The sequence below is a fragment of the Phoca vitulina genome, unplaced genomic scaffold, assembly GCF_004348235.1.
Source record: "Phoca vitulina isolate PV1807 unplaced genomic scaffold, GSC_HSeal_1.0 scaffold21, whole genome shotgun sequence".
Lineage (NCBI taxonomy): Eukaryota > Metazoa > Chordata > Mammalia > Carnivora > Phocidae > Phoca > Phoca vitulina.
This window is the reverse complement of record NW_022589724.1, coordinates 21,238,845-21,266,372: the sequence shown is the minus strand read 5'-3', so window position 1 is coordinate 21,266,372 and position 27,528 is coordinate 21,238,845. Positions and strand designations below refer to the sequence as shown.

The window sequence follows — 27,528 nt, the reverse complement described above, 5'->3', positions numbered from 1 at the left end:
AGTCTGGCTCCAGAGTCTCTCTCATGATTGAGATGAACACCTCTTATTCCAATTTTGATTTCCTGAGCACCTAATCCGAATTCAGGAACGGAACCGCGTAGTAGGTAAGAGTTTGGGTTCTGGGGTCTGAGTGCTACCGCCTGAAATGAGGCTCCTGTAAGCTTGTTTCCCCAACTATAAAATAAATATAATAACAGCGGCACCTGGCTGGCTCAGTCGGATGAGCATGCAACCCTTGATCTCAGGATGGTGAATTTGGGCCCCACACTGGGCATGGAACCTACTTAAAAAAAATAAGTATAATAACATAACCTCCTTGTAGGGTTGCTGCAAGGGTTAAGGAGTATAATACAGTAGCTGAGTGTATTCGGTGCAAAGAGATAATTGAGGGGGAGGAGGTTGTTCATCTGTGGCTATGTGGATGTTTAAGGGTGCATGTGTATGTGTGTGCACACGTGTGTATATGCACACATCTCACTAGCTTTCTCATTGCAATCGTTCTCTTCGTATAAAAGATTAGGATTCAGAGAGAAACTTTTCACTCTGAATTTCTGTGTCTGAGAGCAGTAAATGTCCAGGAGGGGATGGGAGATGCCACTGGTTGGGGCTGGGGCTGATTCTGTGTATCTTGGTGTCTGTAAAGGAACAGTATTTGTATCTTTGAGGGATATAGGTGTGGGTCTTTTGTATGACATGGGTGTGCAGGTACCCTTGTCTGCCATGTGTGCCCGTGTGTGTGCGTGATCGAGGCTGTAACCATCGGGAATCCTGCCGTCCGCAGAGGTGTATATGCTGTCTCCGCCCATAAATGGTTATTTTGCCATCGGAAGGGATGTGTGTGCATATCTGTGGGTGTCTGAGTAGAGGACATGAGGTTTTGCTTGGGTTTGGAGCTCTGTAAGTTGTCTGTGTGCTCTCTTGAGTATGGATGTGAGTCCAGGCGGAAAAACAGTTGTGTGGGGTGCACATCTGTAAATGAGGGCAATTAGGGGTTGTGATGATATGCATGGTGGCGGGGGCTGGGGGTGTCGTGATGTCGATAAGGTTGGATCTAAGTCTGAGTGTGCATATTTATTTTTCCAAGATGATGTGTATTTACATGTGTCTCTCTAGGCTCAGTTTGTGTGTGGAGAAGGGGGCTGGAGGCTGTGAGTGTCCACTTGTGTGTGGATATTGTGGAGAGTGTTCGTGTGTGTAAGCCTCTACATTTGAGTCTGAGGGTTTTGTGTGTGTGTGTGTGTGTGTGTGTGTTTAGGGGCCGTGTCTCCTAGCCACACGCCTGGGCTCCCCTGCCATCCCCACCTCTCTGACTATCAATAGAACTCTACGGAAGGTGAGGTGTGCATTAGACTGGATGTCTCAGCAAATCCCAAAGGGAATGGGGATAGCCCAGGCAATCCCTCCCAGGAGAATTGAGGGAAACAAGTGCCCCCCCCAACACACACACCAAGTAACTCCCCATCCCCCACCCAACCCAATCCCATTCAGCCCTAGGAGCCGGTCCACTCTCTGGTTGTTACGGAGCAGAGGCATTTGTTCAGGTGTGCATACGGATGCCTCGTATTCCTGTAAATGATGTGAACAGGTAATCATTTGCGGCAGTTATGTACACAGATGTACCGGGAGTGGGACCGCAGCAACAGAGTATATGGACTCCAGCTCGGCCCGCAGTGTGACCATGGGTCCCTCTTGTACCTGCGAGCGGGGCTGTGCCTGAGGGCTGTGGGTGCCCCCTGAGGGAGGGGCGGTAGTGAGGGCTGAGTTGGGGGGGGGGGGGCTGATGCCTTTGTATGTCAGCTGTGTGAGTCTCTGTCAGCAGCTCTGAGGTTCTGTGTGTCTATATGTCTGTGTGTGTGTGTCTCTGGGTCGCTGCCTCGCTGTGTGTGTCTCGCTCTGCCTTGGCGGGGAGGGGATTGGTCACGCATGACTCATCTTGAACCGAGCGGGGCTCCAGCGGCAGGGCGGCCGCCGCCGCAGCTGGAGGGGGAGGAGGGCGAGGAGGAGGGCGAGGAGGAGGAGGAGGAGGAGGAGGAGGAGGAGGAGGAGGACTACCAGGAGGGGGAGGCGGAGGAGAAGGAGGGGGCGGGGGCCTCTCCAAGTTTGTCGGGACCTTCTTCCGAGGCAGCGGCGGCAGCAGCCAGGGAGGCCGGGGCTGCGCGCGGGCCGGGGGCGGGGGCTGGGGCCGGGCCCGGGGCGGCGGGGCCGGCGCCTCGGCTCTTCTCCAGCTCCTGCTTCAGCCTCTGCTCCCGCTGCGGCCGTGGCCCCTCGCGGCGCGGCTCTCCGCGCTGCGTGCCCGCCGAGCCCGCCGCTCCCCGGCCCATGTACTGGAAGCATGAGAACGCCGCCCCGGCGCTGCCCGAGGGCTGCCGGCTGCCGGCCGAGGGCGGCCCCGCCACCGACCAGGTGAGCGAGCGAGCGAGCGAGCGGGTGAGCGGCCCGGGCCACCGGCGTCGGGCAGGGGCCGGGACCCCGCCGGGCCGGGCCGGGTGGCGGGCGGCCGCGGGGAGGAGGGGTTCGGGGGTGCGCCTGGGAGTGTGTGTATGTGAGTGTGTGAGCGCGCGCGAGCGCGGAGGGGGGGGGTCGCGGAAAGCGGGAACACATTATGCAAATGTTGGAGGAATTTCTCAAAAAGCGATTTAGCAAAGACACAGGCGAATCAAGAGGAGGCGAGGCGGGTATTGTCCGTCTGAATAGGCGCTGATAGCGTCGATGCGCCGGGGGTTGTGCTGGCGCAACGCTGAGAATCCCGACGCGGGGCCGGTCCCGGGCGCGCCGAGGGGCTGGAGGGTGCTTTTTCCTCTTCTTGGACGCCTCCGTTTTCTCTTTTTGGTCCCATTTCCCCCGGACCTCGCCCCCATTTTGCTCGGGGTTTCCCTCGGACTGGCCCTCGAAAGGCGCCTGAATTCGTGTCACTATCGCGGCATCAATTTCGCAGCGCGCGCTGGGCTTGCGGGCTGATGCTCCCAGCGCTCCGGGTTTTATTTTCCTCAAACGCCCCCCCCCATCTCCTTTTTATTTTCTTTCTTTCTCTCTTTTCTCCTTTTTGCATTTTGTGTCGAGAGGAGGAGAAGGGAGCGAGGAAGGGGGGTGGGTGGAGGGAGCAAAAATTCGATTTTTAATTACTACCATTAAAAAATCAAATTTGCAATTCTTTGGGCGGCCTGATGGATCTCACTGATTGACAGTTGGAATTGACACTCTGGCTACCTCTTATCTTGGGCATTCACGACAATTTCTAATTGCAGGTAGTTTGTGTGTGTGCGCGTGTTTTTTTTCCCCCTCAGAGGCTTGGATTGCAAGGGAACTAAGCGATTACTTCAAGAGCCACGGGTTAAGTGCAGGGAGAGGGGGAGAGAGAGGGAAAAAATCCAATCCAAATTCAAATTGCTTCATTAGAGAGACACCGCTTTTGTGGGGAAGGGCTTTAAATGCCCACTACAAAGTTAAGACTCATTGTTCCGCGCCGGTTTATATAACAGGCGCGTGGAGGCGCTGGGCTCAGGCTGCGCGGAGTCAGTTGTGCAGCCGCCGCCGCCTGAGTTCCCTCCCCCTCCCCCAGGTGATGGCCCAGCCAGGGTCCGGCTGCAAAGCGACCACCCGCTGTCTTGAAGGGACCGCGCCGCCCGCCATGGTGAGTTCGTTCGGCCCTGCCTTCGCTCCCCCGTCCGCCGGCTGCCCGGCCCTTGGGGACCTTGACCGGCTTTCCGGCCCCGAACCGCTGCCCATGCGCCGGGGGACTGCGGGAAGGCGCCGCCCCTCTCTGCGCCTCGGTTTTCCGGCCGGAAATGTAGACTTTAACCGTCCCCAGCACCCAGGACGCGCGGGTTGAAAGTTGGGGCCGTCCCTTCCTCTACAGTAGGCCCTTCCATTCCTATCCTGTAGCCCGTGGAACGGCGTGTCGGGAGAATTTCGTTGTCAATTGATGCGCTGGGGCCCCAGATCTCTCTCCGAGGCAGCAGCGACGCCGGGCCCCCGGCCGGGCGCTCAGCTCAGCGCGCCGTTCTCCCTGTCTCCCCGCCTGCAGGCTCAGTCGGACGCCGAGGCCCTGGCAGGCGCCCTGGACAAGGACGAGGGCCGGGCCTCCCCCTGTACGCCCAGCACGCCATCCGTCTGCTCACCGCCTTCTGCCGCTTCCTCCGTGCCGTCCGCCGGCAAGAACATCTGCTCCAGCTGCGGCCTTGAGATCCTGGACCGGTACCTGCTCAAGGTGAGACGGGGGCGGGGTGTTGCGTGTGTGTCGGCGGGGTGTGGGTTGCATCCCTGAAGACCGCAACGCCGGCGCCAGGTCCACTAAATTCCTAATCCTGGCTCAGCCGCTGCCTGACTGGGCGGCTTTGGGCAAATCTTAGAGTCTCTCCGCACCCCCGGGTTTCCGTCTGAAAAATGGGAAGGGTGTAATTCTACCTTACAGCAGAAAAGTGGGGAAGTCCTACCCACCTTCAGACCTCCAGCTACAGTATCTGCAAATGGGGCCGGGGAGGCTGGGGCCCGGCGTGAAAAGAGGCGCGCTCTGAGCCGTCCCCCACCTCCGCCCCCTCCCCAGGTCAACAACCTCATCTGGCACGTGCGGTGCCTCGAGTGCTCCGTGTGTCGCACGTCGCTGAGGCAGCAGAACAGCTGCTACATCAAGAACAAGGAAATCTTCTGCAAGATGGACTACTTCAGGTAGGCTGCGGCCGCTGGGCCAGCAGTGTCGCCGCAGGCAGGCCCCCCCCCCCCCCCGCGGCGCGCGCGGAGGACGCCTTGGCGGCGCGCGGCCTCTGGCGCCCAAGCCCCGACCCCCAGGGCACTCCCGGCGCAGCCCGCCCGCTCTCAGCGCCCCGAACGAGGAGCTCCAGGCCGCGCGCGGGTGCCGGCCCAGGTCCCGGCCCGCGACCCGCCTCCGGTTCCTGCGGCCCACTCGGTTTGGGTCGCGTCTCTGGCTCCGTCTCGGGGCTTGCAGAGTGTCTGGCTCCAGTTCCGACCTCAAGCGCCTGGGTCGAGCTCTGACATCCCGGGCTCCGGCCCCGACCCGCTCCGATCCCAGCCGCGATCTGGCTACGCCTCCAGAGCGCTCCAGCTCCGGGGTCCAACCCCACTCGGACCGCAGCCGTGCCCGCGTCTCTCCCGGCCGACCCCGAGCTGGCCTCCAGGCTCCTGCTGCGGCTCTGCCCTGGACTCCTCCGTGGGTCTGGGTCTGGTCAGGCCCTAAGCACTAGCCTCGCAGCTCTCAGATCCCGTCCCATACCCAAACGCTTCGTCTTAAGCCCCAACCTCTCCGGCTCCGCCTCAACTCAGACCCCGGCGTCGCTCGAGTGTCGCATTGGGAGTCTGGAGTCCTGCCCGGGTCCCGAGGCGCCTGTTTCAATCTCCGTTCCGTCGTCGTTTCGGTCTCGGGCTTCAGCCTCTGCCAGGTCCAGGCTCTGACGCTGAGCCGCCGCTCGCTGGGACAGGAAGGGGGAGAGTCGGGCCCAGCCACCAGGGCCGCCGAGTAGGGTTACCCTGGGCTGGGCTCTCCGCGCTGCAGAGCCGCGGCCCTGCAGCTCTCGACAGCAAGCCAGGCTCACCCTCCCGCCGCGCCGCCGCGTCTCCGGCCGCCTGCGAGCGCTGGGCTCCTAACGGCGCGCCCAGGCCTGACCTGGTCACGGGGTCGAGGTCACCGCGAGGTCAGGGGCACAGCGGGCCGCTTGGCCTGATGCTGACGGGAAGCGTGAACCTGACCTGAGGCCGGGCCACCAGGCCTACAGAGTCCGGGAGAGCAGAGAGGGACCGGTTCTTGGGAGGGATGCTTGTTCCCAAGGGCTTCATCAGGAAGTGGAGAAAGCTACTCCCCTGTTACCACCTGGTAACCCACAGACGTCCTTCCCATCCTTGCCTCTGCAGAGGTCATGGCTTCAGTCTTCCTAGAAAGACCCCTGGCCCTGATAGTCAAGGAAAGGGGTGGGAAGGTAATGCCTGCCCCCTTACCTCTGGCTTGGAGTCTCCTGGCACTTGGAAAGAGAGGATCTTGAGTCTAGGGTGAAGCTTGCAGTGTTTGGGGCTGGAGTACTCTGGGGAAACCATAGGAAGGATGGTTTCAGAAGTGGACTCTCCCTTCTTCTGTGTATGGATGTGAAAGACTATGCACCTGGGGTGTGCATGGGGAGAGGGGGGTCTACCGGGTAGCCTGGGACTCAACATGCAAGGAGCGTCCGTGTGTCTGTGCGGTAGCACTGGACGACTGTGTCACTGAACAAGGTCAGGGGTACGAAGCCAGTGTGTGCATTCCTTTATGACAAGTATTTGTCTTTTAGTTTATGTGTGAGCATCAAGAGTGTAGGTCTCCGTGTGAATGTTGGGACTTTGTGTGTGTGTGTGTGTGTGTGTGTGTATGCGTGCATGTGTGCAAGGTAGTGGGGACAAGATTATGTCTGGACAGGGACCCAGAGGTGACAGGGTGAGAATTCTGAAATCCCGTCTTTCCTACCCCACTTCTCTGAGGGGACATTCCTGCTGAAGGCCTTACCCCTGGCATTGAGGAGCCACGGTGTGATGTGAATGTGGATTTGTGGATGTGGACTGCCACATGTGTGCGTCAGAGGGGGTTACCATCGCGTAGTGGGTATGTCTTTCTCCACTGTCCCATCTGACTATTGGCTGGCCAGGGCAGGAAATGGAGGTTAGAGTCCTTGTCTTGCCACCTCCCTGCTCTATGCCTGCCTCCGTTTGGTACAAAACAAAACAAAACAAAACAAACAAACAAGAAAACCCCAAAAGCAAGCAGCGGCTGTTTTAGGGCTCATTGGGCTCATCAGCTAGCCAGGGACAGGGCTCCAGCCTGAGGAACCCAGGAGGATGGTATGTCGGCCTCCTTCTGCAGAGTAAGGCAGGGCTAGACCCCTCTCCTGGCCCTCCTGATGACGGTGGACCTGGCAGCTTCCTCCCTGCTTCTCCAGCCTCAGCTCGTGCCCAGGCTGGATGGAGCCTTCTTGGATGCTGTGCTTTACTAGACCTTCAAGGATTAGTCAAAACTGAGATCCCGATCCCACTGTTCGGAGCCTCACTGGCTCTGGGGTCCCCCTTCCCACTGCGGTGGGGTGGAGGATGGGGGGTGTAGCTATTGTGGGGACAGGCAGTAATTGGGCTCTATCAAGCCAACACTGAATCACTGTGTGACCTTGGGCAAGTGACTACATCTCTCTGCCCTCAGTGTCCTACTTCCAGGGTTGTCTGTCTGAGCTGCCAAGGAGGCCAGTGTAGGGAGGAAGGCTCGGTAGAGTCTCCCTAAATGGCAGGTGCTATGGATGCCTTGATCGTCACCATTATCCTGCTTGGCAGAGTGGATGCTGGGCACAGTCCCCTGATGGCATTTCCACTGACAGTTTGAGGAGCAGGGCTTGCCTGGAGGGATGGGGCCAGGCCATTTCTAGGCGGCAGGTTCTGAGCACTAATCCTTTTCCAGTGACAAAAGCCCCAAAAGCAAAACTAAAACAGATTTTTGGTTAAGAAAATGGACGGGATAAAAGCTTACATTCCCTGGAATGAGGGAAGAATTGTGGCTGTCCTGATCATTTCTTCCCCAGCCAGGTCTCCCTGCAGGCATAACCCATCCCTGGCAGCCCCACCTGTAACAAAAATGATAAAACCCACAAAAAGGGAAAGAAAAAGCCGCTGCAGAGCGCCCGGCAGGGACTATTGTCTGCTCTCAGCATCAGCCCAGGCTCTGGGTGGCTGCTCCAAAGGAGCTTTTCCTGGGGAGAGCATGAATGCTGGCATGGGTGACAGAGGTCCCCCTCAAGAGCTGGGGCTCCCGCAGAGGCCATGCACCGAGTTTCTCTAGCCCTCTGTTTCCTGAAGCCCAAGGTCAAGCGTCTGGTGGGATATGGACTGGAGCATTCTGCCCTAGGAGAGGCGAAGATCTCCCAGTAGGGCAGGGGGAGGAAGGAAGTGGCCAAGACCTCATGGAGGAGGCGGGGGTGGGGGTGGGGGACTGGGGGGGGCGTGGGGCGTCTTCCATGGTCCTCTGGCCTCTGGTCTTATCCCTCAGGGAAGGGTTTCTCCTCTGCTCCATCCCTCTTCTTGCCTCTTCTTGACACCGTCCCATAGACCCACAGTCTCCCTTGGCCAAGCCTGGTGTTGGTGGCTCAGGAAGTTAGGAGTTAGGAAGGCCCTCCAAACTCACCAGGGAGGGAGGCTTCAGAGGAAGGGGGGGGGGGAATGCCCTTGGCAAGACTGCTCAGCCTCTCTGCTTCAGTTTCTCCAACTCTCCTTCCAAGGAGGGACCTCACCAGCCCCTGTGGGTTCAACCAGATTCCTAGTAACCCTCACTCCCTGAGTCCTAGCAGACCACCAGGGAAAATATGATATTGCTTTTAATTTCTTTGCTTTTTCGGTTAAGACCATTTTTCTTTCTATTTTCTTCCAAGAAGTGAAGAAAAGTCCTGGGGGGAAAATAGCGTTCCTTTCTGGGCCATTCATATCTCCACTGCCCTCAGCAACCACAGCCTCAGACAGCTTCCTCCCACCCACTGACCTGCAGCTGCTGCCCCCCCCCCAGTGGGGCATGGACTGATCTGCTGTGCCTCCTCATTCAACCCCCCAAGCATCATGCCCATTGTATGGTTGGGGAGACTGATGCCCTGGGGGAGAGGGAAGTGGAGCCCAGGGTCACTCGGTGAGAGAGTGTAAGAGGGGCTGGACAGGGGTGAGGATACTGTGCACCAGAATGTATAGAGCTCTTCTCAAGCCAGGAACTGCGTTAATTAGTGGCATGCTCTATCTCATTGAATCCTCAGGTCCACCCTGTGATTACCATACTGTCATAATCCCCACATTATAGGAGGGGAAACTGAGGTCCTCAGAGGTGAGGTCACGCAGCTAGTAAGTGGCAGAGCCTGGGTAAGCCCCATGGCCACACGACTCCACCATCCCTGTGTCTAAAACACTCAGTACTGTTCTTTTATAGGTGAGATATGTCAGCCACAGCTCTCTACAAGGTGAGGTCGTGGAATGGCAAAGACCCCTCTCTCCTGGCCCTGAGATCCCCTGCCCAGTTTCATTGGCTTCACACAAGGAGCACCAGCAGTGTGCTCTGGTGTGTGACTCTTCCTGGGTGGGCCCTGGGAGCACTAGGACAGGAGTGACCTCCTCAGAGGCTGTGACTAGATCAACTTTGCCAGGATCAGGTCACCATGGTCCCTGGCCCTCTTGCCTTCTGCCCATTGGAGTGGGGAGTAAAGGGTTAACTACTGCTCCTGGTGTAGATACGGGTGGGGTTCAGAGTGTCCTGGGCTGGGCCACTGGGCAGCCGGCTTAAGTTCCTGTCCTCTGCTTGGCCCATGTGACTTAGGGCAAGCCCTCAGCCTTCTCTGGCCTTCCTCCTAGAGCCCAAGCTCCAACTGCGGGCTCCAGCGGGAGAACCCCACCCCTCCCCCAGAGCGAGGGTCCCCAGGGAGGCCCAGAGCTGGGAAGCGGCCCCCCACCGCGGCAGAGAGCGGCCCAGCGGCCGCCAGCTGTTGGGGGACAGATGTTGGGGGAGCGGAGAGAGGAGTTCTGGGGAGGGGCCTTGGGCCGGGACCTCCGAGGCGGCGGGGCGTTTTAACCTCATAATTGCTGGTTCTGTTTTTTTCTGGCTTCCTCTCCTAAGAGTTTGCCTAGAAAGGAAGGAACAGAGGGGATAGGAAGGGCTCCACCTCCAATCCACCTTGTTGGCCTCTTAGAATCTCTCTAAGGCCATCAAGTGAGTGTTCTGGATGCAAAATACATGAATGTTGGTTTGAGTTTCCGCACCGACTCTCCAGCTTCCCATTCAGAGCTTCGGGTATCTTAATAAGGGGGAAAGGAGTCGTAGTGAAACTCTGAAAGGCTCTTTCGTTGAGGCTCATTCATCTAACAAATAATGACTGAACACCAACTCGGTACCCAGAGGAAGTAGGCCAGGAGAGTGAGCTTGACCTGGTCAAGGGCGCACAGCTCCCTCCGCACAACCACGAGTACCCAGATGTCTCTGTTCCCTACTCGGGGGAGAGAGGGTAAGGAGATCCACATGGCCACCCCACTCCTTTCAGCAGCTGCCAGGATGCGCAGCGTCTGTCAGACACCTCTCCACGCCCAGAGCGTGTCTGTCCTTTGCGCCTTTACCCCACGGCGCGCGCCGGGATCCAGGGAGGGGCGCGCACAAGGCTGGGGGTGGAGGGCGGTAGCCGCGCCCCCTAATCCCTTTGGCGCTCCCTTCGCAGCTCCCGAACACCCCATTCTTGAAGTTTCGTTGTCTCGCCGCCGATTTCGCTGCTTCCGGAATCCGGCGGCTCGGGCCTCGCAGCCCGCCTGGGAAGGAGTCTATCGGTTTGTCAGAGAGCCTCGATCCGTAAGCCTCCTCGTGCCCCCTTGTTTGTGCCACTGACCCCTGCCCTGGGTGGAGGATACGTTTCAGAAGCGGCCCGCAAACGCATCCAAAACTGCATAATGACCCCCTCCCCCCCATCCAAGAATCCATCGCAAAGGTGATTTCGTTGACTGGGAGGAACCACGGCGAGCGCGGGGAGATCCTACGGCTGGGGACAGCTCTTGTCATTTGGGGTGACACGTGGAGGGTGAGAAAGTTGCTGAGAGACCACTCGCGGGGTCCGCTTGGTAGCAAGGAGTGTAGGATTACAGTGTAGGCGCAGAAGGCGCCGGGGCGTCTCGGGCGTGTGGAGCGGGAAGATCAGGGGTGCGCGGGGTGTCTTGGACTCATCTCTGCCAAAGGACAAGGAATCTGGCACAGCCGCGCGCGAGGATCTGGGTCGTGTACTCTGGCGCAGCTCACGGGTCGTGGCGCACGGAGACGACAGGTTGGAGACGCAGTCGCTCTCACCTGGCCTCTGAAGGCCGGGACCTTCCCTTCCCCGGCTCTCCCCTCTCCCTGGGAACGCACTCCCCGCCTTCCGGAGTCCGCTGGGCCTCAGGGCCCTACGCCCGGGACTTTCCGGGACCCGGGGCTGGGAGTCGGGACGCGTCGGGGTCAGACCAGGCCCGTTTCCAGTTAATACACCTGAGATCCAGCCCTAATCACCTCCCGCCCAGCTGCTTCCGCAGGTTCTAGGTTCCTTTTGCACTTCAGAGCGGACCTCGACCCCAAGCCCCACGCTCTTTGTGGTCTTGGGCAAGTCACTTGTCCGCTCTGAACCTCCGATTCCACGTGTGCAAAATGCGCGCCAGTCTCCACCTCACGCGGTTGCGCGAAGCCGAGGGTGTGCAATGAAGACGTTGCGCCCCGGGATCCTGGGTCGCTCTATCTGCTCTGCCCTCGACTGGCCGCTCCCTCCTCTCCAAGGCCAGAAAGTGCTCCTAAACGGCGCACAAGCAGTGGGGCAGCGGAACCCCGGGTCCGCCCTTCGGCGAGAGTAGGCAGGGGTGGGCTAAGCGGTTTCCTCTCCCCGTTACTGAGAGATTGGGAAAGAAACCACGGGCTGTGCTAGGCTGTCCCCTGGGGAAGCCGAGTTTCCGAGGTTCGGAACCGCCTCGGTTTGGGGGGCGGTTGACCCAGCAGAGGCGCGCAGCACAGCCCGACTGAGCAAACCGCGCCGCCAGCGACAGGGTCCCCTTGCGCTCCTGGTCAGAGACCGTGGCGTTGGAGTTACGTCTGGAGCCGGGGCGGGCCAAGGCCTCCGCGCTCCCGCACTCGGTTTAAACCAAGACCGTTTACTCAGTTGACAGTTGCTTGCCTTTGCCAAGGCAGGCGAGGCTGTAACCAGAGCGCCTTTGCTCGACTGGTTTCTGCACACATTCACAGGCATTTCCGAGTGCTCCTCCGGGTGGAAGTGTGCCGGCCCTGGGGACACAGAGGCAGATCTTCTTGGTCCTCTCCCAGGAATACAGGCGGTGGGAGGGAGAGCCGAAGAATCTGACCTTTACAAACCCGCCTGACCAATGCTGCCAGACTGGTGCTGGAACTGGGGGACTCGGCAGGGGGGCGGTGTGCGATGAGCGCTGTCTGTGCATAGGCCTGGGCTGGGAAGGTGCTTCACAGGGGGCCATAGAGACCTGGCACTGACCTTCCCTCCTGGCTGCCTGGGACTCCTGCTGGGGTGTGGGTGGGGAAAGTTAGGGAGATGAGTCTAAGAGGTTGTGGTCCGCCAGGCTTTGTAAATGCCAAAGATCTTGGACCAGATCCCGAGGGTTGAGTGGAGTCACCAAAGGATTTTAAGCAGGGCAGGACAGGATTCACTGCGCATGCTGGAAACTTCGCTGTGGCCACTGTGTGGAGGAACGGTTGTTGGCCGGGGTGGCGCTGGCAACAGGCCGAGCAGGGCAGATTCTGGCCTAGGAGGGCAGCTGTGGCCCTGGGGAGGACAGGGATCCCAGAGATACTTAGGAGAAAGAACCAACAGTGCCAGGTGATTGGCTAGATGTGGGGCTGAAGAGAGGGAGGAGTGCATGATTTAGATTTCTAAGCTTGAGGGGCTGGATGAGTGGTGGCATCATTCCCTGAAATAGAGTGGGCACCAGAGGAAACTGAGGGTTGGGACAGGGTCACCGAATGAGTCATCTACTTAAAGAAAAACCTTCCCTGGTGCTCAGGGGTCAGGCCTTGCGCTGACTTCTGGGACTGGGTAAACCAGACTCTACAGCTTCCTGGAGGGCCTCCCAGTGGGCTAGTGGAGGCAGGCACACGCAAATAGCCAGGCTACAAGGCAGGGGGTGGGTGGGTGGGGGGAGATGGGGAAAAGGTCCAACAAGGAAGGCTTAAGGGGGAGGGGACATTTGATCTGGGCCTTTTGTTTGTTTGTTTGTCTTTTTAATATTTACTGTTAGAATGTCCTGGGGCTCCGGAGTCTGGGACTGGCTGGGTACTTAATAGGCTGCAAAGTACTAAGCAGTAGTCTCTGCCGTGGTCACCTAGCTCAGCTCAGGGCAGGGAAAGTGAGAACTCAGAGGGGTTAAACAATTTGCTCAAGGGCACAAAGCCAGTAAGTACACATCCATCTATGCTTCCAAGAAACACTGAGCATCTCTACCGCTGGGGTACAGTTTATTCATCTTGGGTTTCTACCTTGCAAGCTGTGTGACCTTGTGCAAGTTACTTTAACTCTCTGGTCCCCATTTTCCTCATCTGCGAAATGAAGATTAATTGAGATAATCAACATAAAACACTTAGAATCTTGCTGGGCATGTGGTAAGTGCTCAAAAACTTGCATGTTATTATGTTATATATTTTCCCTAGCACGATATATTTTAATGAACAGATTAGTTATCTACGAATGTAAGGGATCATTGTAGAAAATTTGGAAAACTCAGAAAAGCACCAAGAAGAAAATAAAAACCACCCACCAGCTCACCTTCTCAGAGTGAAGGTGAGCTGGTGTCTGCAGGGGTGTGGAGTACTGGGCGGATCCAGGCAAAGGGAAATTTGTGGGTGAACAAAGGCCAGGAGGCAGGGTGCTGGAGGGCCACTGGGATTTGGAGGGGGAAGGGGGAGCCTGTCTGAGCCTCGCCACCCCCCTTTCCTGTCCCGGTGTCCCGCAGCCGATTTGGGACCAAGTGTGCACGGTGCGGTCGACAGATCTATGCCAGCGACTGGGTGCGGCGGGCACGCGGCAATGCCTACCATTTGGCCTGCTTCGCTTGCTTTTCGTGCAAGCGCCAGCTGTCCACGGGCGAGGAGTTTGGCCTGGTCGAGGAGAAGGTGCTGTGCCGCATCCACTACGACACCATGATCGAGAACCTCAAGAGGGCCGCCGAGAACGGTACCCAACCCGCCCCGCCCAGCACCCTGCCACACCTCTGTGCCCAGCCCTCTCCCCCCGCCCCCCAGCACCGCAGGAACTGACCACACTCCTCTAGGAGCAGGCGCTCCGTGGACCACCCGGAGACTGCGTAGGCGTGGGGCTGCACACACGGAGCATGCGCTTTTGGCTCCATCCTTTGCTGGGGAGTAGGAAGTCACAGTCTGTCTCGGCAGTTGTTTCCTCATCTGTAAAATGGAGCTAATGATAAGACACCTTCTCAAAGACAGATGAGCTGATGTGTTGTAAAGCCAGGAGACACTAAATGAACCCTAGAGATGATTCTCATAATGGGGCAGCCTACTCCACCTTTGGCCAGCTCTGGTTGGCCTGAGGACTCAGGCCCTCCCGCTGCCTGCACCTGACCATGGGCCAGTCCTGGAGAGATGATTCCACTCTGTTCTCCCAACTCCTCTGCCAGCAACTCCAAGCCAGAGATTTGGGGCTGGGGGGTTTCATCCTGGACTGTAAGGAAAAAGGCCTTTCAGTCTGGAGACATGAGCTCCAGTTTTGCTTCTGGGAAACATATGAAGTTTCCTTTCTTCTCTGGGCCTCAGTCTCCCCGTCTGTGCAAGATAGACGGTCAACTAGAAAGATCCCTAAATCTCTTCTGGCTCCAATACTGTGTCTTCCCAAGACACAGAGGCCAGCAGACAGGGTTCACATCTTCCGGGGACTGTGAGGATTGAGTCACAGGTGGGTTGGTGGTTAGAAAGGGGTAAGAATGGAAGTTGGGCTGAGGGCAGAGTCAGGGACCCTTTTCCATAATTTTCCTGCCTGGGTCTTTGGAAGCTGCTAACTTCTCTGTAATGTGGATTATTTTGTGCAATCCTTACAAAAATCCCAAGAAGTAGCTGATGTGTCCCCATTTTACAGATGAGGAAACATGCAGAGGTTATCTGCAGTATGTGATTTGCCAAAGGTTGCATACTAGCAGTTGGCTTGACTCCAAAGCCCAGGCTTTTAACCACCATACCATACCAACCCCTTCCCAAGCTCCAGGGACTCTTAATCAGACCTCATTAAACAAGGGAGGCTGCTGGGATGTGGCCACCCCTCTAAGTTTCATTTAACCATTGAAAAAAATGGCACACCAATCCTTGGCCTGCCTGCTCTCCCAGGGGGATATTAATACCACAAAGTGTCTTTCCCATCCTCAGGGCCTCTCTGGAGGTATATGGACCACCCGACCTCAGTTTCTAGCCTGGGAACTAGTCAGGAATTTCTAGAGTGTTCCAGACCATGGCCACACCAAGGTCATCACTTTCTCCTGCCAGGATCAGGACTAAGTGACCTAGGTGGGAAGCAAGTGAGGCTGAGGTTGTATGAAGTTACCTGCAGTGGTGGCCAGTCAGCAGTGGTACTGGGATGGAATCCCAGGAGTCAAGGCTCCCTCTATACCATGGCCCATCAGTGACCCCCTTCCATATCTGGACCAATCAGGACCACCCCTAGCCACAGCCTTGCCAGTTATAACTCTCTCTCTCACCTCTAGGCCGACCCCAGACTCCTACCATGCAGGGGAGCTTGAAGGCTTGGGGCCTCAGATCTCCTTTAGTGAGCAGTCCCCAGTGTAGTTTACTGTTTTACTCTTATTTTATTTTATTATTTTTTAAAGCATTTTATTTATTTTTAAAGATTTTATTTATTTATTTGACAGGGAGAGAGACAGCGAGAGAGGGAACACAAGCAGGGGGAGTGGGAGAGGGAGAAGCAGGCTTCCCGCTGAGCAGGGAGCCCGATGCGGGGCTCGATCCCAGGACTGGGATCATGACCTGAGCTGAAGGCAGATGCTTAACTGACTGAGCCACCCAGGCATCCCTTTACTCTTATTTTATTTATTTATTTATTTATTTATTTATTTATTTATTTATTATTTTTAAAATTTTAAGTAGGCTCCATGCCTAACGTGGGGCTTCAACTCAAGACCCTGAGATTAAGAGTCACATGCCCTACCAACTGAGGCAGCCAGGTGCCCCTGCTGTTTTACTTTGAAGCTTAAACACACACCCTTCCATCATAGAAAACTTAGGAAAGATGGTTAAGCAAAAAGAAGAAAATAAAGATCGCTCTAAACGTTACCACCTCTCATATCTTCCCAGATTTTTTTCTCTGTATGTATGGTGCCATGTTAGTTTGGTCCCCCTCCGCCCCGCCAACATAGCGCTTTTCCTAATTAAAAATAATAATAATAATAATACAACTAATTGTGAACCGTGGTGGAATTACTGGTGATTTTTATTTTCTTCTTTGTGCTTATCTGAATTTTCTGAGTTTTTGATAAGGAGCATGTATTACCTAGAAAAATGAGGTATCAAAAATAAAATGGGAATGTATTTAGTGTGATTGTAAAAGTAATATAAGTGGAAAGAGAATGGCTAACATATGCTCCAGTTAACAAAATTAAACCTTAGGGAAATAAAGTGACATATGATTGCTGTAAAAACCTCAAAAGTTACAGAAATATTGAAAGGAGTCTCCATAAGTGCACTCCTTAGAAGTAACCACTGCTAGCACCTTGGTGTATATCCTTTCAACCTTTTTGCTTCCATCCATTTTTACAAAATTAGAATCACAGTTCTGTAACCTGCTTCCATCTTACCTCCACCAGCCTTTGGTTTCCCGGGCTTAGCTAAGAGGGAGTCCAGTTTGGGGCACTAGGGTCAGCCAGCTGTAAGCCACTAGGTGAGAAAGGTCCTGGGCAGGGACTTTCTTCTCTTTGAGCCTCAGTTTCTTTCCTCTGCTGTAAAATGGGGCTGTGAGCCAGACACAAAGGACACACCGAAAGAGCAGCGTCTGATACTGAGCAAACGCTCAGAAATGACAGCCCCTTTTCTAAAAGACAGAGCTCAGGGACTACGACTCTGGGATCCCCGCTCCCAGCCAACTCCACTCCTGACCCTTCCAGGGACCAGCTGCCCCCACCCCCGTCCTTTCCAGGATGCCACTAGAAGAGATGGGGACGCGTGGTCAGCCACTTCTGTCACCCCCAGGGAACGGCCTCACGCTGGAGGGTGCAGTGCCCTCGGAACAGGACAGTCAACCCAAACCGGCCAAGCGCGCGCGGACATCCTTCACGGCCGAGCAGTTGCAGGTACCCGGGCAGGCTGCGAGTGGCCGGGGCTGTGGGCGGGCCCTGGAGGTAGGCGGGGCCGAGAGGGTCCCTGGCTCCGCCCCTTCTGCCAGGGCCCGCGGGTGGCGGGGAGGGGCCGTAGCTGTCTGGGGCGTGGCCTCCGGGCCGGATCCTCTCTGATTGGGCCGGGGTCTGGGAGACCTCGGCGCGTTCCTGCCTCACTGCCCCTTTTACTCCCCGCAGGTTATGCAGGCGCAGTTCGCGCAGGACAACAACCCCGACGCACAGACGCTGCAGAAGCTTGCGGACATGACGGGCCTCAGCCGCAGGGTCATCCAGGTGGGGCCGAGGGAGGGCGGGGCCTTCGGGTCGGGGGCGGGGCCTAGGGGTCGGGGGCGGGCCCTCCACCGCGTGCGGGGCTCGGGAGCCGCAGGCCCGGGCGCACGTGGCCGCCATTACGCGGGAGGCGACGAAGCAGTCCTGCTCGGGGGCTCCCGGCGGCGCGTCCAGCCCTTTTCCGCAAGGCTGAGGCTGCTGAGGCTGTCGTTCCAGGTGTGGTTTCAAAACTGCCGGGCGCGTCATAAAAAGCACACACCACAGCATCCCGTGCCGCCCTCCGGGGGGCCGCCGTCCCGCCTCCCTTCCGCCCTGTCCGACGACATCCACTACTCCCCGTTCAGCAGCCCCGAGCGGGCGCGCATGGTCACCCTGCACGGCTACATTGAGAGTAAGTGACCTCAACTCCTAGGCCGCCGGGCCTACGGGCGAGGGGGGCGCGCAGGGGCACGCGCGGGAGGAGGAGGCGTGGGGAGGCCTTTCGGAGCCCGGTGGGTGAAGACGTGGGGTCTGCAGTCCCTCGGACTTAGGGGTTGGGGAGAGGGGCTAAGTTCCCGGTCTCGGCCTTACTGAGACGGGACCCTTCGTAGAGAAAAGCCATACGGCCATTCAAGAAATACTTTCCAAGTACCCACTGTGAGCGCCAGGGCCCAGGGACTAGGGAGAGAACAGGATGGGTAAAGTCTTTGCGTTTTGGTGGGAGAGAAAACGTGGCACGGTAACCAGACAGATGAGAGCATGGTTTTAATCGTGATGATTGCTATAGGAAAGGAGCTGGATGCAAGCTTGTGGAGATGCCGCCTCTCAGCAAGCTGAGACTGCAAGGATGGATAGGAATTAGTGAGACACAAGGAGAGGGGAGGTAGGAGTGCAGGGCAGCAGAGGAGCTGAATGCAGGCAGGCCATGGCCCAGAAAGCATTGTGGCATGGGTGTGTTTGGGGTTGTAGGAGAAGGCCAGAGTATCCACAGCTGGGAGACTGTGGGCAAATTACCTACCCTCGTTGAATCTCAGTATCCTCATCTGTAAACTGGGACATTAATAATGCCTACTTCACAGGGCTGTGAGAATCCACTCATGTGTACAGTAAATACTCTTTGAGCGTCTTCCGTGCTAAGCACTGGAATGCAATGGAAAACACAACAGACCAAAGTCTATGTGCTCCTGGGGCTCACATTCCAGAGTGGGACATGGGTGGAGAGACAACTAATAAAGGAGGGAGGGGATGGCATGTCAGTGGGACTGGATGCCATGGGGATGATGGAATGGGTCGTGGTGGAGTGACCTTTGAGTAGGAACCTGGAGGAGAGAGGGAGGTAGCCTTGTGGATTTCTGGGGGGAATGAACATTCAGTGAATCTGCTATTGAGCAGGTGCTTTTTAGGGATTTTCATTCCCTTTGAGCTTGTTTGTTTCCTCAAAGCTGGGCGTGACCACAACATACCCATAAACATGAATCCTCCCTTCTCGGGCTCCAAGTAAAAGGGAAAGAGAAGGGGGAGGGTCAGAGAGAGCCCTGCTGTTCACTGAGCCCCCACCATGGGCCAGACACTATACTAAGCATGTGTGTAAACGTCAGACATCACTATCTCATTGTACGGATGAGGAAACCAAGGGTCCACAGTAATGGGAGCCAGTATTCCTTAATGGTTGGCTGTGGGCTTTGGGGTGAGACCGTCGGGCTTCTGATCTCAGCCCTGCCGCTTACTAGCTGTGTGACATCGGGCAAGCTTCTTAGCGTCCCTGAAAACCAATTTCCTCATCTGTAAAAATGAGGACAATAAGAATAGTTCTCTCAGAGCTGTGCGTGAGCATCAGATGAGATCACTGACATCAAGTCTCCAGCATTCAGTGGATGCTGGCGAAGTATTAGCTGCTCTCGTTATGATGGTGGTTCTGGCTGGTACAGCTTGCTGTGCGGAATCCTGCCGATTACACCAGGCAGCCAGTTGGAAACCACGTCTCTTTGCACTGTTTCTTTTCTGAACCATCTGCTCTGGAGGAGGGACTTTTCTTCCTTTCTTTCCTAAACAATGACTTAACGTTCAGGCCGCACAGAGCCCACTGAACATCTAGTTCGTCTGTTAAAGGCGCCAAGGACCAGGGGCTCTCTAGGTGCCAGGAGTCCGGGCTGCCAGCTCGCACTTGCTGTGGAGTTGGTAATGGGTCTCGGTGACCCCCTTGGGAGTGGGGCCACGGCCTCCAGAGTCATGCCCCAGGACTCTACCCACAGACTTTGTCGATGAAGCCTAGATGTGTCTTGGATGCTCAGAGAAGGGGCTGAGGGTGCCCTTTCCGCTTCCCCTTGAGGTGGAACCCAGCGTGGAGCAGGAAGTGTCGAGGGTGTTTGGACCTGCTGCCTCTGGCTGCAGGACTGAAGGACACCTCAGCAGTTTGCTTTGCAGTTAACTAAAGTCACATGATTCTGAGTTTCCTGGGGCCTTAGAGCTTGGAATCCGATAGAAAGCTTTGGAACCAGACCCCAGAAAGATGCACATACACACATAATTTTCAGTGTGAATCCCAGGCTGTTCATAAACTCCTGGAACGCCCCAGGTTAAGAATCCCCAGTCTTATGCAATTGCTTTATTCTACCGATGAGGGAACTGTAGCTCAGAAAGCACAGTGACTTGTCCTAAGTTACATATTAATTGTAAGTCTCTGTAGAGGGCTCTCCCCTGGGACCATGTGACCAGAGAGAAAGAAGGGTAGGGACGAGAGAAGCCACGGACTTCCCCCCTGTGGTGACAAAGCCCTGAAACATGAGAGATTTGGGTCAGATATAAGGATGGACTTTCCCCCACAGCTTTAGATGTTGGAATAAGGTACAGAGATTCATGCAACAAGTATTCAAAGAGTACCTGCTAGGTGTCATGCCCCATTCTAGGTGCTGGAAATCCATAAAGATCTAGATCTGGAAAACAGACAAAAATTCCGGCCCTCATTACAGCTTGTATTCTAGTTGGCAAAGACAGACAATGCCAAGTCAACAGTAAAAATATACAGCAAGTCCGATGATGGGAAGTGCGAAGGAGGAAAACTAAGCTAGGAAGGAGGCCAGGGAGGGTAGGGGTGAGTGTTGGTGTTGGGTTGCCGTTAATAAATAGGGTGGCCAGGGACAGGATCATTAAGGTGACATACAAGTGCAGGGTCCTCTAGGAGGTATAGTGTAAAGCCTGAGTGATACCTGGGAGATAAGAGGTAAAGGGCACCAAGTGAGGATCCTAATAATGGGATAGAGCTTGGCATAGCGGTGTTAAATACGTACTTGTTTAGGAGTGTTTATCAGTGAGCTGGGCAGTTATCACATAGCACTTTATAGATTATAAAGATTTTTACATTGGGCACTACAACCAACTCTGTTGAAGTTTTGCCCACGGCCACACACAGCCAGTAAGTGGCCAAGGTCAACCTGGTCCCAGGGCTCCAGCCTGCCGAGCACGGGGCAGACGGGTTCCAAGGTGCCCTCTCGTCTGCAGGTCAGGTACAGTGCGGGCAGGTGCACTGCCGACTGCCTTACACCGCACCCCCCGTCCACCTCAAAGCCGATCTGGATGGGCCGCTCTCCAACCGGGGTGAGAAGGTAAGTGGAGCCAGGCTGGGTGTGGTGGGGCAGAGCCCTCCTGCCAGGGATGGGTTTCTGGCAGGCACCACGCCGCTCTGTGGCAGACCCTCTCCGCCCAGAATCCTCCAGCCCCCACCTTGCCGCCAAGGCAGTCGCTTGAGCAGCGTGTTCTGTGGGCACGGCCACTCCACAGGCCTCCTTGTAGCCCGCCCCCCCCACCAATACTTGGCCTTTTTTTTTTTTTTTTTTTAAGATTTGTGATCTTTAGTTACTTTGCTCACATTTTGTGGTTCTAGGAAAGGTTTATATCACACACCACCTTGCATCCTACCCTGTCACCTGTTCTTCTTCCTTCCTCATTTTTTTTATCCCTGTCAGTTGAGTGAGTGTCCCTATGTGGTGGGCCCCCGGGGTAGCAGGGCAGCAGGGGACCTTGGTCCACTGGCAGGGCCTCCTTTGTGGAAGTGGGATCTCTGGTTACCTCAAGCATCAGGACTGAACATCCAGAAGGGTGCTTAGACGGCCCCCAGGCCAATGGCCTGAAAGCTTTGTTTTTAAGCACTGGCGCCCTTTAAAAAAATTTTTTTCCCAGAACCCATAAAACAGATAAAAGTGGATAGAGCTGCTCCGGGTGAAACCACAGAGTGCGTAGGACCCCCACCTCCCTCTCAGGGCCAAGGCACCTCTCAGTTAGCCTTGCAAACCTCTGTCCTAGGACGGCCCCTCATTTTAGGAGCGGAGAAATTGAGGCACAGCTTGCTCCAGGTCCCAGAGCCTGGATGGAAACCTGTGTACTTCCTCATCTATTCAGCTGACATTTGCTATGTACTGACTGTGCTCGGCAGCCCCGAGTCAGTGGCCAGGAACACAGAGATGAGGAGAGCAGAGCTCTTGCTCTGTGGGGGCCACAGTCTGGAGGAGAAGACACAAAAGACTCACAACCCAGGGTGATGAAACTGATGGGGGAACCCAGGGAGCCGGAGGGTCGGGGCACAGCTCAGGAGGAACACAAGGAGGACTCTCCAGAGGAGGGCAATGTCTGCGCACAGGGCTGAAGGCTGAATCAGAGTTCACCAGAGAGGGGACGAACCACCCTGGCTCTTGGGGAACCCTGAGCAGTTCAACATTGCTGGTGCAGTGGGAGAGGAGGGGGACTGGGAGAGGAGCAGCAGGAGAGGTGGGGGACTCAGGGCTGCCAGGTGGAAGAGTCTGGAATTTGTCCTGGGGCAGTGGGGAGGCCCTGGAGGCCTCTTTTTAAATTAAATTAAATTAATTTATATTTAAGGATTTTATTTTTTTAAGTCATCTCTACACCCAACATGGAGCTCAAACTCATAACCCCAAGATCAGAGAGTCTCACGCTTTATCAACTGAGCCAGCCTGGGGCCCCTCTTTTATTTTATTTTATTTTATTTTATTTTATTTTATTTTATTTTTCTAGTTTTATTGAATGGAGGCCTCTTTTGGAAACATTGCTGTAGCAGGCCTCAGGGAGGCAGGGAGCCCCAGGAGTCAGCAGGTGTGGAGGGCCAGGAAGACTGGGCCAGTTCCTTCCAGCTGGAAGGGTCCCCAGGGACCTTCCAGGCCAGCAGAGCACAGTCTTGGCATGCCTCAGAATCATCTGGGAAGCTAGTAAAGAGGCAGATTCCCCAGCCTCACCCTTAGAGAGCCTGCTGGGGAGGCTTGGGGTGGGGAGCCACTCCCGCAGGACACCTCTGCTTATCCTGAATGAGCACCTGCTGTGTGCCCGGCTCCGTGCTGGGCACCGAGGGGCAGGGATATGGTGCAGACAGCCTGGTTGCACAGACGGATTTCTAAGTAAATGGTAGCATGCGGTACAAAATGCCGCAGATCCGGTGGTGGGCGAGCGTGCCCCAGGAGCACCCGCCAGGGGTGTCCTGCTCACAGCAAGAGCTGCTATTCCTCCAGCAATGCCTCCATTCACAGCAGGTGTTTTCTGTACTTTGATTGGTGTCTGTGGGTGTGGGGGTGGCCGTCCTCCTGGTAAAGATAAGGAAACTGAGGCTCAGAGAGATGACGTGACCTGTGCAGGGATGCCTCGAGTCTGCTGGGCTCCGAAGTCCATACAGGTCAGCCATAACTTCCTTTTGCCCAGCACTTTACAGTTTACACAGTGCTCTCTCCGACCTCGCCCTTCACAGCCTCCCTGGGAGGATGATTCTGTCTGACTCCATGTCACACCTTCCGACACCTGGGCTCAGAGCAGTAGCTCACCAGTGTCACACCGTGAGTGTGGGTAGAGCTGGCCTCTGTCCCAGGACTGCCCGCCTCGGAGCTGCCATTCTCCTACGAAAGGGCACTTGTCCCGGCAGACCTGGCACAGGGCCTGCAGAGACGAGCAGGCACCGTCCCTGTCCTCAAGGAGCATGTGGCTTAGAGCAGGAGGTGAGCAGGGTGACAGAGCAGTTGAGGTGAGGGGTGAACATGGCCTTTGAGGACCCAGAAGAGGGGGTGATGAGCTCTTAGGGAGAAGCAGGGAATGGGAAGAAGGGCGTTCCATGCCAAGAGAAGAGCATGTGCAAAGGTCCAGAGGCATAGAGGAGCCTGGGTCTGAGCGACCACGGGGTGATTGGCATGACTGAGGCCCAAGGAGGTGGCAGGGGTCATACAATGAAGGGCCTGGACTGTGGAGCGAGGGGCTTAGGTTCTACCTGCAGGGCAGAGGGGAGCCTCGGAAGTGTTTCGGGCTGGGCTCAGCACTTGGAGCCAAGCCTTGTCTCCTGGTTACTCAGCTAAGCTTGTGGTTATGTCTGGTTCAGTCTGAAGGATGAGCCAGTCTCGGGTCTGGCAGCTTTTGCTGTAGAAGGTTTCTGACCCCTGGGTTTGGCTGCCTAGCCAGAGTTTTCTCTTGCTGGGCCTCGTCCCCAACTTCACATCCAGCAGCTCTGCAAAAAAAAAAAAAAGTCTCTCCCTCCTTCATGACCTCCCACCCTCTCACTGTCAGCCCTTCTTGCCAGCTCCTGGGACCTTTTCTGTCCACCTCTTGCCAAAACCACGAGGCCTGGTGGGTTGTGTGTGATCAGTGCAAGACTTACGGACTTTCTCCCAAATCCCCCCAGGCCTGCCTGGCCGAGCTGTGAGGAGACTTAGTACCCCCTGGGGCAGGCTCCTGAACCCACCCAAGACCAGTGCTGGTCTGGCCAGGAGGACAGGGCTGTGAGCATTCGCAGGGAGAACCCCCTGACTCCGCCTCATCGTCATTTGGCCACACATGGAAAGTTTCCAGAACCGCCTTTCTCCTCGGTCCTGTCCCCTGATTTCACAGTTTCAGAGCTTGGAAAGCTCTTAGAAATCAGGGCCATACTGTCATTGATCAGACAGAGAGACTGAGGCCCACAGAGTTATCTCTCCTGAGAAAGCTTCTCTTAGTAAGAGCCCAAAGCCTGGCATCCCAGCGGTCAGAGAGCATTGCCCAAGGTTGGATGAGACGGTGCGATATGAGCTCTGGAGTCAGGCCATCTCTGAATCCCAGCTCTGTCCCCTTCTCACTGTGAGACCTGGGAACACAATCCACTTCTCTGAGCCTCCATTCCCACACCCACAAAATGGAGATAATAACGACTGCCACCCCCAAAGGTTGTTGCCGAGAGCAAATGCGGTAACGCATGGGAAGCGTTTAGCACAGCACGTGGTTCACAGAGTGGGCTCGTAGATGTGGGTTATTGTGATTATGCTTATGGAGATCGTCACCATTGCTTTCCTCCAGGTTCTCCTCACAGTAAACCCTCTGGGCAAGGAACGTTCCTGATCAGAAAATGGAACAGCCATATGGCCATGCCCACTCGATGTCCCCAGACCACTTGAAAGGGCCTCCTGACATGTTACTGTGACGAGGCACCTCCCACTGACCAGCCAGCCAGTAATCCTTGACCTGAACGTCCCAGGGAGTTGACTGGGGCGGGGTGGGGGGTGGGGGGGTTGATGAGAAGCCAGTCCCGTGCTTTAGGAGGAAGAGGGCAAGGGAAAGGGGCAGGCGTTCCTGATCACCCACAGTGTGTCAGGCACCTGGCTGCCTTTCGGCTTTGTGAAGATCGAGTGAAGTGCTTGGCCCATGGCCCGGGATGTAGCGAGTGTCGGTGACGACTGTCTTGGTGGCTTGCGGAGGCAGAGGGCAATGTGTTACAACAAAGAGAGCGTGGTCTGGGGCCAGGCCTGGGTCCACCTCTTCCTAGCTGTGTGATCCCGGGCTTACTGATTTTCACCTCTCTGAGCCTCAGTGCCCTCCCTGTCAAATGGGCATAATGGCGGGACACCCTCACGGGGCTGAGGCTTCTGTCACATAACGTGAGTAAGGCACTTCACATGGTGCTGGGCACAGGGCACAGGGCCCCGCAGACATGTGTTGCTGCTCTCGGATCTCACTGAAGCCTCCGCATTCTGAAAGAGAGGTTTTGTCATCCCCCCCGCTTTACAGATGAGGAAACAGGCTCAGAGAGGTGTAGTGAGCTGCCCAGGGTCTCACAGCAAGTAAGTGGCAGAGCTAGGATTTGAAACCAGATCTGGGCCCTGAGCGACCCTCATTCTCCATGCCTTCCAGGACCTCTGGGCGGGCTGGGGGGGGCACCCAGTGGGGCAGGCCCCCAACTCAGCTACCTTCCTCGCCCTCCTCTTGCAGGTCATCCTTTTTCAGTACTAACGCTGCCGGCCCTGGTGCATCTGTCCACGGGCACCCCCCAACTGCCCCGCAGCCGCTGAAAGCTGGTGTCCGAGCCCCACTTCCAGGGATCCACCCGCTCCGCATCCACCCCTCACCCGCCGTCCTGACTGCCACCAGCCGGGCCCCCGGGGCCTGGCCTTCCCTTCTCCTGCTGACAACTAGAACCTGCCAAGAGCACTGCGGGGTCCTCCTCTCAGAAGGCAGAGCTCCCTGAAATTTGGAATCTGGGTGAAAACAACGGCCTGTTTTTCCATTTAGACAGGAGTCATCTTCAACTTAAGCTGATTACAATAGCAAAAGGCCAAATTGAATCGTGCAACGCCAACAGCCTTCTAATTTACAGGTTTTCTTTCTTCCCGTATTGGCCTTTATTTACTACTTCCTTGCAACCATCTCTGAATTCTGAATAGCCGACAACCCCCAATGTTATCCACTCTGTTGCTTTTGTCTGGAAAACTCTACAGTGTTTGTGGGATGTCCCCAAAGGAAAGCTATGTTCTAATTTTATCATTTCCATCTGTCTGGTTATGTCAAGTTAATTCAGAGAGAGAAGAGACACTGACCAACCCTGAGAGGCCCAACAGGGCAGAGATGGAGGCCTGCCCAGACCAAGAGGCAGGGGGATAGGCAGGGGCTGGGGTGGGGGGTGCGGCTAGGACTCCCACCAGAGAAGGATGTGGTATGCTGGGCTGGGGGAGGCACTAGCTATTTTAAGGAGAGGAAAGAGAAGACTCGGGGTGTGTACGGGGGGAGACTGTTCCTACCTAGTTACCCAGTATGTATACAGGAGACGTGGCAGAGATGCTGTTTGATACGCACGACGGCATTTCTGAACGCTTGCGCGGGTTAGAACCGGCGGCCCTCGTTGGCTACTTGCTGACTCCTGGTAGGGTTGCTCGGGCCACGTCTTCCTTGGAGGGGCCATCATGGGGGCAGCTGGAGAAACAGAGCCCAGGGAAACGGCAGTAGGAATGCTAATTCTGGACCCATCTCTGAGTAGAGAGAGGGTGCCTGCTGCCTAGGTGAGTGTGCCAAGCCCAGGATTCCAGGGGGGCACGTGGGGGCTTCCCCACCAGCCCTGCGTGGAGCCAGCCACACCCACTCGGGAGAGTGGAGGCCAGACACAGCTGTGCTCACGTCCCTATTCTGCTGTAACTCTTCCACCCCAAACAAAAGGGCTTGGGCTACACAAGACCATGATTTATGTTTTCAGGGGACGCCCATTTGTCCCAAGCTCATCCTGTAATTTCAGAATTACTTGGTGTCCTGATGCATTTCCCACTAGAGGCTGCTAGTAAGCATGTTCTAGCCCAAGTCCTCCCTCCTGCTTCGGTTAGCCTGATGCATTGCTTTTGGAAGGAGACTCTAGGACGGGGAAAGCACGTTCATGGCACACATGTATCTGCTGTCCCTGCTTTCGCCCGTGGTAGACATCGCTGATTGATTGTATCCCTCTTGTATCACTCTCGGAGTCTGGATCAGGTTTCGGAATCCAAATGCTTGAAGTTGGCACTTAAAAACGAAAACCTATATGCCTTTCTTGCTCTGGGACCTGGAGGAGGGCGAGGCACGGGTGTAGCCCAAGAAGGGAACCTGCTTCCTTTCCCTTCCGAAGACAGTTCCAGGGGACTCAGGGCCAAGAGAAGGTAGCACCAGAATGCGGTCAATGCGGCTCGGTTCAGAGCTCATCCAGTGAGTAGCTTGTACCTGGCCCTGTGCAGGGTGCCGATGTTCACAAGAGGAACTCGGGCCTGATCCCTGGGGACTGGGGAGCTCTCGTGTTTCCTTTGATTTTTGCTCCTGATGACCGAAGCCCCGAGCACAACAGCCATGTGGTAAGTGGCCAGCCGAGCCCTGCCCAGGGTCACCTAGTACCCACTCTGCCTTGAGCCTCCCCCAGGGTCTGTTCCTTGCGTGGATCACGTGGTTGTAGCACGTTGCCGTTCAGACATGTCTCCACTAGCCTGTTAGAGCAGCCTGGGAACGCACAGGCCACCAAGACTATTTATTTAAATACAAAACAGAGGGAGAAAACACACACACGGAAAAAAATTGTAAGCACTTTTTTTGTAAAACCAATGTCTGTTTTGTTACATACCTTTCATGTTGTGCTTTGTAAATGTCCTATTTGTGTAATAAATAAAGTTAATGCAA

The 27,528-nt window shown here is 56.0% G+C and overlaps 1 protein-coding gene across 5 annotated transcripts; it reads left to right on the top strand.

The window, feature by feature from the left end:
- Nucleotides 1–1,557: 1,557 nt before the first annotated feature.
- LHX6 (LIM homeobox 6) lies at nt 1,558–27,528 on the top strand. Of its 5 annotated transcripts, none has more exons than XM_032418741.1 (10): nt 1,558–1,585; nt 3,560–3,631; nt 4,025–4,207; nt 4,544–4,665; nt 13,465–13,685; nt 16,718–16,818; nt 17,041–17,136; nt 17,350–17,524; nt 20,611–20,714; nt 25,333–27,528. In XM_032418741.1, the coding sequence occupies exons 2-10, from the start codon at nt 3,563–3,565 to the stop codon at nt 25,351–25,353; spliced, it is 1,092 nt and encodes a 363-aa protein (XP_032274632.1). In that variant the 5' UTR covers nt 1,558–1,585; nt 3,560–3,562; the 3' UTR covers nt 25,354–27,528. The 5 variants fall into 5 exon arrangements, with proteins under 5 accessions (XP_032274632.1, XP_032274629.1, XP_032274630.1 ...); XM_032418738.1 differs by lacking the exon at nt 1,558–1,585 and adding an exon at nt 2,189–2,403; XM_032418740.1 differs by lacking the exon at nt 1,558–1,585 and adding an exon at nt 3,120–3,245.